The sequence below is a fragment of the Hylaeus anthracinus genome, unplaced genomic scaffold (genome assembly GCF_026225885.1).
Source record: "Hylaeus anthracinus isolate JK02 unplaced genomic scaffold, UHH_iyHylAnth1.0_haploid 4, whole genome shotgun sequence".
NCBI lineage: Eukaryota > Metazoa > Arthropoda > Insecta > Hymenoptera > Colletidae > Hylaeus > Hylaeus anthracinus.
This window is the reverse complement of record NW_026535289.1, coordinates 5,478,542-5,491,997: the sequence shown is the minus strand read 5'-3', so window position 1 is coordinate 5,491,997 and position 13,456 is coordinate 5,478,542. Positions and strand designations below refer to the sequence as shown.

Sequence of the window (13,456 nt, the reverse complement as noted above, 5' to 3'; positions counted from 1 at the left end):
GTTGCACAATCGGTTTGCTGTTACTATTTTTGTCACGAAAACGCTGTTTTTTAATTCTCTACCGATTGGCCTATATTTATTACAGTCTATTTATCATTCTTATCCGACTGCCACGTAGCAATACAGTTGCGAAATGAACAATTTTATCAAAGTATAAAATGTCACTACACATCCCCAAACAGTTGAAGATGAAGAATTTTATAAAAATCTGAAATATCATTGAAAGAATTGTTCCATTTGACACGGAACTACCCTAAAGTTAAAAATACTGTAAGTGTCGAAGAGTGATTTTTTGAAGGGTGAAATTGTCAAAGTTCCTGGGGTGTTACTCGCCTTGGGCGGTTGGTTGTGGGCGACGGTTTGCATGAAAGCGTCGATGGCGTGAGTCAGGTGGTTGCCATGCGTGATCACCTGGGCGGCGTAGAAAGCCAGCAATTGTTTGTCGTTTGGATCCATGGGTGTCGGTGTCGTGGGTGGCATTTGAATCGTCGCATTGTCCGCCTCGGATATAAGCAGGTCGTAATTACTACGGAGTTCCTGAGGCAGCGCCGTTCTGAGCTCCTCGCGTTGCTTCGCCACCACCTCCCTCGAGTCGAGATTTACGTAATCGTAATCGTCACCTGCGCCGCTGTTGTTGCTGCTGCCGGTCGAAATGATCGACGATCGTTTGAACAACAGCGTTGAGTTACCCTGGTAAACATTAGATCGCGTGAAATTACGTCGTTTGATGGAAAGGGGGAAAAATAAAGCGGAGGTTGAATGATTTGGTGATTTTTACGATAACTGCAAGTTAATAATAATAAGAAAAGTGAACGAAGTAAAGGGCCCTCAGGAGCTGTAGCTAACAACAGACAGTAATGAAAAAAGTCAAGGATTGATGTGAAACAATGTGAACGTAATATGGAGAAAAAAACAGATATGTGCAAGACTGGCGAATCGTAACAAGCAAGAATGGAGCAATGGGTACAGTAATGTCAAACAGATTTCGAAACCTTATGAAACAAAGAAACAAACAAACGAAGAAATAGAGCATTTTTGTGTGACGAAAATAGTAACAGCAAACCGATTGTGCAACTACATAAAAGGGGATGCGTAGATTAATAGGTATATGTTTTTCACTCCCAACTCTGTTCCGTTTTCTTGTTATTTACAATTTAATGCTAAAAACTCGTGATTTTTGTCGTTTTTTGCTTATCAATTTTAAACTAATGCAGCAATATCAATGCTCCAATGAGATAAAATGCAGGTGATGAAAATACCTACAGAACGAGACCTCGAACGTCTCGATCGGATAACGAGGAACGGAGAAAAATCTGTAAAACCGGAAAATTCGGCGTTTTTTCAACTATTCAAATCTGTTTTAAAAATAAAAATTAATCTACGCATCCCATTTTATATAACTGCACAATCGGTTTGCTGTTACTATTTTTGTCACAAAAACGCTGTTTTAATTTCTCTACCGATCGGCCTAAAAATCAGAGCGCACGTGTTGAAAATTGTGAAGAAATCTGAAGAATTCTCGCGATAGAAACTATCTGAAGATCGTTCCCTCGAGAAATGGGGATAAAAAGGATCGATAACAAAAATTTGGAGAATTCTCGAGGCCGATCGGTGGGGGGTGGATGCTCACCTGAATGAAACTGGCGACTTGACGAACGTCTTCCGTGAGTGCACGGGCGCACGCGATCAGCTGATCGAGTGGATCCGGTTGTGTGGGCAGCAGGGTGGATGGTGGCCCGTTCGTAGGTGTCGGTGTATCACCACCCCCGCGACAGAGCTTCCCCGCGTCCCATTCCATCGAGTCCAGCTCAGTGGCTGCTTCCTGCACGAGTTTGTCGGAATCACGTAAGGCCTTGACCAGGGGTCGCAGTTTCGAGGCCAACCCCTTGTCGGGTGCCTTGCCCGCATTTCCTAGAGTGCCTGCGCAAAAAATCGAGGAGTCTATTCAGCAGCAGATCTCCTTCACCTTTAACACGTTGATCACCACATTTATGGTTTTTGTGCATTTATCGTAGAGAAATTTGTGCATTTAAAGAGACTTTATTGTATCAACACTATGCCGTCCGGTGGCATCACTGTGGCGTGCGTGTTATATTTACAGTGGTTAACCGAGAGCTACTAACTCTTCGCTCCCTTTATTGTTTTCACAAGGTATAACGTTTCCTTTTTCTTATTATTCCTTCTTTTTATTTGTCATTTCTTACTACTACTACTAACTCTTCGCTTCCTTCATTGTTTTTTCACTTTTGTCATCTTTTGTGGAAGCATCATAGAAAAAGATCAAGAAGAGACTGTTCACTCTCCACGAAAGTAAGGCCGATCGCATACGGGGCGCAACTGATCAGTTTCAAACCACTCTGAAACTAGTTGCATGCGACCGTGGATCTACGTAGGCAAAACGAAGATAGTGGAGTAGGTAAAACAAAGAGCGCAAACGGTTTGCGACGCTAATTTCAAATCGGTTGCACCCGTGTGCGTTCGGCCTGAATGAAGCTAGATCTCTTACCCTCGGCGAATTCAGCTAGATCGTGGAGGGAGGTTCTGAGCCTAAGGGCTGCGAGTCTAAGATCCATCAGGGTCGCGTCTAATCGCTGAGGCGTTCTCCAACCGGGGCTGACGAAGCCGAGTAACCTGGCTATCGCCGCCGAAGCCTCGGTCTGCAGCCTTTGCAGGCCTTCCAACGCGGAGTCCAGCTCCAGTGGAAGCTCCTTGTTGGCTGGAACGTCGTAGATCTGCTGGGTTTGCGACGGGGGTGGAGGCGTTGGCGTTTTAGGCACGGGCGTGTTGTGCCGGGACGGTAACGAGGACGCTGGAAGACGCGATCGAGGTACATCGTAATCGGGAGCAGCGAGGCTAGATCTGAAACGACGATGTTATTTATTAATTAAATTAGAGTTTGGATAGATCTGGGTAAATTTTAACCCTTTGCGCTCGAGAAGTGACTCTCAGTCACCATTAGGTTTCACGGAGAAGGAAAATCTAGTAGGTTGTCGCAAAAGTTTATTTCGTTTTATTAATAACCAGACTGGGGAAGTTTATGCACGATAAATATGTAACATGCATATGCAAAATATGCATGAAAAATATCCAAAATGTGCACGAAAAATTTGAATAAAACGTAGTATAATAAATAATATATTGGTATATTACAGAATATTCGCTATGTACACATATATAAAATTGAGATGAAAATGAGAAATATCTATTTGAAATGATTTATTTCAGATCGTTATTTTCGACACAGTTATTTGGAAATGAAAATATCAGGTGTAGAAATTAATTCTGTGCCTTTCCAAGGTATACTTACCATTTATTTATAGAGAAATTGATTTATAAAGCCATACAAGCTTGAATCTTCCCGCAGTAAGTTGTCATCGAATAAGTTAGAAGGTTGGCGGTTTAAAGTAACAAAATAGTTGTAAACGATTGTATTTAAAGGCACAGAATTAATATTTTAACCTGTGTCCCTTATTTTCATTTGCTGGAGTACTACGACAAAATCGTGAAATCATGGAGTCATTCTTTTCAAAATGGTTAAACGGAAGCAATTTCTCGGAAAGCGCGGTAGGAATGACCGCTTGGCACTAGTCTGGTATTTAAGCTCGAGCTTCTAGAAATAAATCTCTTCCTTAGCAGCTGTGGCGTCTCGTTACCTTAGCAAATGTACACACGGTTCAACGTACTCAATGTTGATGCTTTAAATACTCTTAGATTACCCCTTTAAATTTCGCTGGTCGCGACAGCAACGGAAACGTCCGCGAAAAATAGAGAAAAGCTCTGAAAACTCCTCAGCATAAAGATTCTCTTAAGATGGGACACAGGATTATAGTGGCGACGAGAAAAATTTTTATTTAGATGAAAATCGGAGATAATAAAAGATGAACAACTATTATATAAATTACATATCATATTTTGCATTGAATAAATTAAAGCTTCTTCGAATAATTATCTCATTGAGTTGAAATAACAAATAAATCACTGAATGGAATAAACTGTCATAACAATTTTAAATAAAATTCAAATTAAAGAGCGGAATTTCTATTACCTAATATTTAGTTCCTATCGTTGTTAGATACTCTTGAACAATTGTTTTTTGATATTTAAAAGCAGCCAAGAAAAATGCGAAAACTGTTATACGTTCCCTACAAGTGACAATTTGCAATAAAATGGTAAAAATCAAGTTGCACCACAATAATTAACAAGCATCACTAATAATATAGCAACTGTTTAATATATACTACACAAAATTGTTTAAAAGTTAAAATACCTTTCCATTAGAAATCATTTTTCCCTATATTATACTGTGACTTTCTTTAATGTTCAGTGCATTATTAACAAGAAAAGCCAACAAAGAAAAAAACAACAAAATCATACGGATCGCGAAATTGCGAGCACGTATTGAATTAAACATATCTTTACGAACGGAAAATGGTCGAATTCGCTTTCACGGATTCGGCAATTTAATTAAAGCGCCGTCGTTTCAACTAAAAATTGTATCAACCGTTCGTTCGTGTTCCGCGTCGCGAATCGTATCGCTTTTTGCGTGACTTGTCATTAACTCGTTTCAATCATTAAAACCGATAACATCTAGTAATGTATCGTTTCGTTTAAATGGAATATTCTCGCGCTATCATTATCTCGTTATCCAATTTGAACGCTCGCCAATTTAAAACCTTGCAGGATTAAAGGATCAAAGAAATGCACCCAAGACATTTAGAAGATTATGTTTCCAAACGATTTATTCGTGCAGGTCGAATTACAGGGATAAAAGGTTAATTGCGTGTAGGTATAGTGTAATAGGTACCATTTTCATTGGACGTTTCATTTATACAGGGGACGCTGTAATTTGTAGTAAAATTAAGTAGGAAGCCATTTCTTCGGCCAGAAATTAAGGAAAACCGTGGAAGAGTATTATTCTTGTTTTTTTTCTTCTTCTCAATTTAAGCTTTTAATGGTAAATAGTAAAATTTTGATTAATTTAATTATGAGTTTCAGGAGAGACAATGGCGTCATTCATATTTCAGTGTCTCAATTTAATGGATTATTTAATGCATTTAATTTAACGCAGTGAATGATTCATGAATTTATTTAACAACGCATCGTCTGATTCGTTCGATCGAGTTGATTGTTTATTATATAATGAATTTGACGATGAAACGAATAACTTGAATAAATGAATTATTTAATGAGTTTAACTGAATTTATTCAATAATTCGATAATTAAAAAATTCAACAATTGAATAATCGAATGATGGAGTAATCGAACAATTAAATGATTCAACAGTTCAATCAATTTATTTCATTTAATATTCTACCTATTATTGAATTCATTTATTGAATTCATTTATTATCGAATTCACCAAATATTAATTAATGAATTCAATCGACCACATGCCTGACCATCAAATTTCTAAACACTCCCACTAAAAATTGCAATAATGGAAACTGTTGACCTTCTAACGTAAATAACAAATTTAAATACAATCGCAGTTAATATTTCAGCAAATAACGTAATCTACACTCTCCACCATAACACAAACAGCAACCAAACAAAAATTTTCTCCAGATCGCGCGAAAATACAGTGGGTGTAGAATGTATTCGTACACCGATCAATTTTCCGATTCACTTTTGTTTTAAATTGTAGATACTTAACTTGTTTTTTTATAATCAATGATATTTCACATATTCTCGGAAGTCTCTAAGATAGATATTTTGCGGGGCCTAAAAAATTTTGCGGGGGCCTAAATTCACATTCAAATCCTACACTTCAATTTTACAACGAGGAATTATTTATTTACAAATGTTATATATTTTTTATAAGATGAATATTAAATAATAATAATAATACTTTGATGATTTTTGTCACTCCTTTCAATTTAATCATCGCTACTAAAAAAATGTCTTGGATCTCAGCAAAAATTGCTTCCATGGTATCATTAGTCTGTAAAAAGTTAATAAAAAACGGTGCATTTTAATTCAGTAATTTTCGTAGACCGCGTAGACGCGCTGAACCTGCCTTGCGCCGGCTTTGAATCTATCTATTCCAGAGATTTCCGAGAATATGTAGAATGTCATTGCTTATAAAAAAGAAGTTAATAAATTACAATTTTACATAGATTTTTTTTTTTTTTTTTTGGAAATTGATCGATGTACGAACATTTTCTACACCCATTGTAATAGGAGTTATAGAGGAATCCCAAATTTTGAATGGTAAATTGGATGAACGTACCTGTTCGATCCGCTGAGGGAGCCGTCGTTTGTGAGGCTGGACGCAGAGCTGCTAGGCGTGAGGGGCTGCAACTGTCTGGGCACGTCGTAGCAATCGAGAGGCGTAACACCAGAGCCACCAGAGCAATTTGAGTTAGGCGTGCAGGAGGTGGGTTGCCTGGGGATGTCGTAGCACGAGGGCGCAGGACTCGGACTGCTCGCTGGCGATGGTATCACGGGCACAGCTCGTGGCGGGACGTCGTAGCACTCGCTCACGTCGCCGCCGTTGTCCACCGAACTTCTGGTGCCCGTCGTGTAACGTCCTGAACAGGAATCCGTGGGGAAATGTTAGGACATGGCGCGTCGACAACGTCCGAAGGAAAAGATTTTTCGCTTACTAGGAAACTTGAATCGATGAAAGGTGAACTACTGTCTCCAGTGGGATTTGGTGACGGTAAATGGTTAGTGGTGACCTCTGTGCGTGACGTTAGGGGTGTGTAAATTATTTAGGATTATATTATATGTACGTTATAATGTATTTAGGATTATACACGGTCTGTCTAAAAATAAACCGAACTTTTGCTATAAAAAGAAAAAAGTACAAGTAAAGTTTTTACACACGCGTTTATTCGCTTAAAATAATCTCCCTCTGCGTCAATACAGCTTGTATACCGCGTAATTAACATTTCGAAGGACCTTTGCAGCTACTGTTTTGGTAGCCCGTTTAGTACGGCGGTTACAGCGGCCTGAATTTCGGAAATGTTGCTGTAATATGTCCCGTTCATTGGAATTTTCAATTTTGGGAAAAGAAAAGAGTAGGGTGGATGATCCAAGGTAACAATGCCTTTTTTAGCCAAAAATTGACGTGCAGCAACATCCAACTTCGTCTTCAATGGACTCTCGATTGTTTGAATTGAGTGAACCACTCGTAAATTTGTGTACTTAGTGACTTAGGCATTCATCCCCATACACTTGTTTTAACACGTTGATCGCCACGTCACCCATATATGGGTGACAGTGCTTTTCACTGAAGAAGTAAAAAAATTAATTTTGAAAGCCAAGTATGAAAGGAAATGAATTTGAACGAAATTCATGAATTTTGATGAAGTTACAAAAATAAATACCACGATAAACGTTTGATTATGTAGTCTTCAATATTCTAAATAATATTTAATTGTATCAGAAATTTTCAAGAATATTTGTCTGGCAGTCAACGTGTTAATAACGTAAGCGTTTCGGTAAAAGACTTTTTCAATTTAACGCAGAACTTAATATTAGCGCGTTACTCCATTAGCGGTGTTCCAACAAGCGTCACAAAACGTTCGTTATATTTCAAGTCACACAACGGAATGTGAACTATCGATTCAAATGTTACTGTGCACGGTTAACAATTAACGTTTAACCTATCGTCTTTTATTATCTGTAACTAGATGGCGCGATTAGACAAAATTTTAGAGCAAAAGTTCGGTTTCTTTTTAGACAGACCGTGTATATGATTTTTAGGGGATGAATGTATATGTCTGGATCTGGTGGGTAATCTTTCTTTAATGCAAGAATATTTCAGCGCACGGCGAGCAGACGAACTAGTGACACCACAGGGAGAGCAATTATAATAGAGTTTTCCTATGGTGTTATTAGTCGTAGTGCTCACTTTCACGTTGAGGGAGGAGGCTTACCTAGGATGGTTCGAAAAAGGGAGCATATTTATGAATTTTTCGGGGACAAATGGGAAACTTTTTGTTAATAAGTTTTAGAGCATTTGGAAGAATGTTCCTTGGTGCATGCGTCGTAATTTTTGTATTTAAAAATATGTTAAATTAACGGAGTTACAATTCATAAACATTGCCTCGAAAATAGTGAAAGTAAACAAGTTAATACTGTGTTCAGTAATACTGTACACGTAACTTCAAACATTGACCAGGCGAGTTGCAAATGTAACAAAATCCTATATACACATACGCAATCACGTGTACCAAATTTCAGAAGTTTATGTCAACTACTTCGACCGCAAAAAGGATCATAAATAGTGGCTCAAAACTGGCAAAAGTAAAAGAGTTACGTAATATTATATTTAATAATATTATGCGTAACTTCGAAACAAATTGACCAAGGCTGTTGTAAATTTAACAAAATCTCACATATAGGTACACAAAGAGACGTACTAAACATCAAAAGTGTATATCGATTGCATTCACCGCAAAAAAATGATGAAAATTGCATTACCTTGAAACTGTTAAGAGTAAAAGAATTACATAATGTAACATGTAACTTTGAAACAAATTGATCAAGACACTTGCAAATTTCTATCAAATCGATGAAAATTGGCTCGAAACTGGCAAAAAAAAGAGTTACCCTCTCAATACGGATCTTCCCTTGTAAATACCGGGGGATACGGAGGGTCGAACGAAGGGTTGTCGCGTACCTGTGTTGTGTAACTGGTCGTTGTTGGAATTCAAGGGTGAATCGTGTCTCGATGGCGGCGCAGGACTCCCCCGACTCGCCGGAAGATCGTAAAGGTACACGTCGCCGCATTTCTGCGGAGTCACCACCTGCGCAAAAAAAAAAGATCAAAGAGCAATTAATTACCACTAAGTTGGGATACATCCTCTGTTCGCTCGTGAGGAGTCGACGCCTCTGTTTAACTAATTACCAGCTTTTTGCTTAACTAACCCAGCGTCGAGGGTGCTCGTTTGTAGACCTCGACGATAAGTTTGATTTAATTGCTTCCACTTTTTCACGGTATTTTTAGAGACAGGTTTTATTACCGGGATGTTCAGGGCACTTTGATTGCATTGTGTGTTTATCGTCGATTGTGGAAATGTTTTTCGAAGTTTACGTAAATATTTCGTGGACTAATTAGCTGGATTAATATTGAACTTTAAAGTAAATTAAAATTCATGCAATGGAGGGTCAAAGAAATTGTTCAAGTAGAAATGTATTATTAATAATGGTGTTAGCTTACTCTTTTAGATATATAGATTCGTCTAAAGATTAATTAATGGTAAATAGAAAATAGATATAGAATTTAAAATAAGTTAAAATTTATGTAATAGATGGTCGAAGAAATTATTCAAGTAAAAGTGTATTGACTCTGCCATATTCTCCAAAATACACACGTTCATTTGGGAGTTAATTGCCACTCAAGATGTGACGATAAAGATCATTACCGAGCCTTACATTAATTACAATCAACCGCTAGCTACCTCGTCGTGGTTAAAAATGATGTCTCCACTTAACCTTGATCTTCGACCAAATGCATACCGACTCGAATGCTTGCGTACATTGCTGCGGCCATTACAAAATCAAATATACGGACGACGGATGCTCATTAGCGATTTTGTAACCGCGGTCCACTCGTAAGCCGTATTCTAAACGTTTGATCGTCCCTCTGCGTTCGTGGAAACGTGCAAATAAAGTATTAAGCGCCATAACAGCCGAGGATCCTGTTCGGGAATCGTAGAAATTTAACGGAATCTTTTATAGCCAATGGGACCTTTACCCTTCATCGCGTGAATTTTATTTTGTACTTTAAAAGGATATTACTATTGGTTATTGAAGTAATTAGTGGTCATGGAGATTGAGTCGTTTATTAAAAATATAGTGTGTCGAATATGTGGAGTACGTTTGAAATTGTGGGAGGCAATATAGTTAATTATTTAATTGTAAGGCTTTCTTTGGTGAATATTTATTATTATTTAGTAGGATAGAGCAGATAACGCAGCTAAAAAGGTTGAACTTTTAAATGGAAATACTCAGGTGTACTTAGCGAAGACGTCATTCTTGGGTGGTTATAGCAATCGTATGACGATGTTTCTCTCGCTTGCCTTACACATCATTTCTTCAGTTTTAAAGATTTTTCAATCATTTCTTTTACTTAATAATATCGCAATCAATCGAGATTCTCAGTGCACGACTTTTTCTTTTAGACCAATTACAAACCATTTTGGGTATTTCAAAGGGTAATCTCATGGTCGCCATTAATCCACTAGTAAATAAACATTAATGTGTTTATTTTATTCCCGAAGATCACAATAGGACACTTAAATTTAAATTTAAAATATTCGTACATTAAAATTCATGGAATACATAAATCACTCGAAAGGATTTAATTTTTGGAAAATTACGATTTTACCATGTAGTTTACTAAAGCTAGTTTGCCAAACAGGATAAGAGACCGTTCCATCCTGTGCGGTATTAAATCTTCGCAAAGCATACAAATTTTAGAAAATTTCTGCGATATTAATTCTATGGAATGAAACTATTCCGAAGGATTTAATTTCCTGAAAATTACGATGTTATTAATTAAGCAAAGCTAGATTGCCAAAACTAGCAGTGTGTAGTGGTCTGTGCGATCCAGAACACACACCTGCCATCGTTTCGATCGGTGAACCGCGAAGCTGCGAGGGAAAATGCAATTTCGTTGGCGAAATTCGAGGGAAAGAGAGTGGGTGGAAACGGCTGAACGCGGGAAAAGAGATGCCGGTAGCGTAGGGGATGAAGAAGAAAGAGAGGAAACGCGAGGAGGGATGCGCGCATCCCTCCAGAGCGCAATCTCTGGGCTCATCGTCCGCTGCTTTACAATAATAGAGGCTCTTCAACCCTTTGCGTCATACATAAGCGTGCTACGCTTTTATTCTTCTCTTTATTTCGATTCGCGAACCACGACAGCTGCCTGGCTATTCTCATCGCAGTTTCTACGCTGTTTTGTTATTAATTTTAGATGAACATTTTAAACGTTGTTCACTCTTACAAATTGACAGCCACTTATTTATACATTTTGAGAAGGGAAACCACATTACAAGGCCAAGTATTAAATATTTTTCTCGAAAGAATTTATCTAATGCTTGTTTAATTTTGAGAATATTTTAGGTATGTTCTAAACTATTTTTCAATTCATTTCGATATTATAAATTTATTATATATCATTTCATAAAATCTTATCTATCATGTATATTAACCAATCATTGATTTCTTAGAATCGTATTATAATACGTGTGCCGTATAATTTTAATTCATAAATAAATATAGATAATCAATCTTAAATATGTACATACAATTAAATATATATTAAATAAAAATTTCGAGACAATTTCAGGTACGTTCTAAAATACGAGCCTAGCCTGATATCAACAAAATGATATAAAAATGTATACAAAAGGGAGAGAAAGATAGAGAAAGAAAAGATTCCTTTGTTTTTCGAGAACACTCATCGGCTTCGAGATAAAACCACCCCCAGTCGCACATGATCGATGGTGAAACGCGCGAAAACGCAAGAAGCTCTACGAGAGCCTTTTTGCAATAACATTTTTTCCGAACCGTTTCGAGGGGTGTCCTGCGCGAATGTCACCATGGTAACCATCGAGGCGTGATCGTTGAATGAAATGGGGCCGAAATGATTTGCGGTCAGTGCTCGATCACGGTTTATCGATGACGAGCCCACCCCTGTGGGAGTCGATCGGTGGACGTTCCAGGCGAAAAGGGGTGTGGCACGCCGTTATTTCGAGGGTTGGCACGCCGCTTGGCAGCGATAAGGGCTGACCCACATTCCCCCGCGGATATGTACAGCCACTGGAAGGGATCTTGCGGTCGTGATATCGGCCAGAGGCTGAATTTTACAACTTAAGCCGACTGTAATTAGTGAAACCCCTTTTTAGACGAGGATTACACTGGATGTGGATGGACTGTTTTGTTCGGGACAGTATTGTATTAGAATTATTCTTTTTTGTGTATGTTCACGTAGAATTTTTTAACGGATGGACCAATTACTATGAAGCGATGGTTGATTTACTTCTTATGGCAGAAACATTGCTTCTCGATGTCAGTTAACACTTTACGGGTCGAATTTATTTTTTCTAGAGAGACAACTTGCATTTACCCTGATATTATGAGTTGATGATGCTTTCACGTTGTGAAATTAAAATTGTTTGGTAAAATGTCGATATATTAGCACGTGACCTGAAAATTACATGAGCCTGTAGAGGGTTAAACAACGCACCAGGAGAAATTCAGTAATGTTGTTTGTTTGATTGAAAATGAAGGGTTGGGTTTAAGAGTCGTCTTAATTATTACTTATTGAAAATACTGTGGTTGAACTTAGCCAATTCTTTCGATCTAGCTGCTTTCTATTTGAATTCTATTCGTTTCAGTTCTAGAAACTAATTGTATGAAACTGGGGTTGGTTATAAATCAAAGGCTGCAGCGAGATAAGGAGGGACAATTTGTCTAAGAACAAATGATGTTCATTCTTTTTAACGTATGTTTCTGTGAGTCTCAATTGTAATCTGAACAACCAGAAATAATCACTGAGACATATATGATCTGCTAAGGTCGAAAGGGTTGACTCATCATCGTCAAGAGTTTTTGGTCTGTTCAGTTTGGAAAAACCAAACTGGGAGGAGGTATTTGTAAAAAATATATTATTCACACATGATCTCTCCCACAGACTATATCTAATATCAGGATATCGAGCTCCCTGCAGCCTACTCCTTCGTCCTCGTTTTCCAATGTAAACCTTCTCCTTCGTTTGGAAAAACCAAACTGAAAGGAGCTAATCGTACCAAAATATATTATTCGCACAGGATCCCTTCCACGGACTATATCTAATCATCAGGATATCGAGCCTCCTGCAGGCTACTCCTTTGTCCTCGTTTTCCGATCGAAAGCACGTCGTTCGTAAGAGGTCTAACGGTCTACTTAAAACAACGAGGTCGTACAGCCGGAAAATCGCTAATTGCCGGTCTCGCCGCCGCCGACGCCGACGACGTCGACGTCATTTTAACGAGATCCCCGCGACTGCATCTTTCACCTATTGATAAGGACGTCACGCTTTGACGCGACATCGAGGCGCATCGGGGCCGTCCGTTATATCTCGCGACGTCCTGTCGCCAAAACTAGAGCTTCAGTCTGTATAAATAGTTGACTTATGCTAGTCGATTATACCGACGCATTGTCCATCGATCTGGGTATTCGTTTTACACAGTACAGTACGCATAATTAAATAAAATTATTGAATCTGTTCAAACAAGTTCTTGTATATATAATATGTAATTACTGGATTCGTCGTGGTTATATGTTTGTGAATTATTCGTGTTTATGTACTCATACAGTAATCATATTTGCGTATTCATAAATTAATTTGTATTCATAAAATACTCATATTTTTATGTATTCATGATTTACATGATCATATGTATATTCAATTCATGAATCAATTATACTTGTATGTTTCTGAATTGGGCATATTTATAT

General features: G+C 38.0%; 2 protein-coding genes across 2 annotated transcripts in view; one reads left to right on the top strand and one right to left on the bottom strand.

Annotated features, from left to right (window-relative positions):
- Positions 1–13,456, bottom strand: part of LOC128894551 (breast cancer anti-estrogen resistance protein 1) — a 157,111-nt gene that overhangs the window by 6,597 nt on the left and 137,058 nt on the right. The window contains exons 4-8 of the mRNA XM_054156370.1: positions 8,631–8,757; positions 6,231–6,531; positions 2,507–2,859; positions 1,631–1,920; positions 334–690 (exon numbers count right to left, since the gene is read on the bottom strand). Coding sequence (XP_054012345.1) covers positions 334–690; positions 1,631–1,920; positions 2,507–2,859; positions 6,231–6,531; positions 8,631–8,757 — 1,428 coding nt within the window. The remainder of the gene's footprint in view (positions 1–333; positions 691–1,630; positions 1,921–2,506; positions 2,860–6,230; positions 6,532–8,630; positions 8,758–13,456) is intronic.
- Positions 1–13,456, top strand: part of LOC128894569 (protein TSSC4) — an 81,434-nt gene that overhangs the window by 10,772 nt on the left and 57,206 nt on the right. The window lies entirely within an intron of this gene.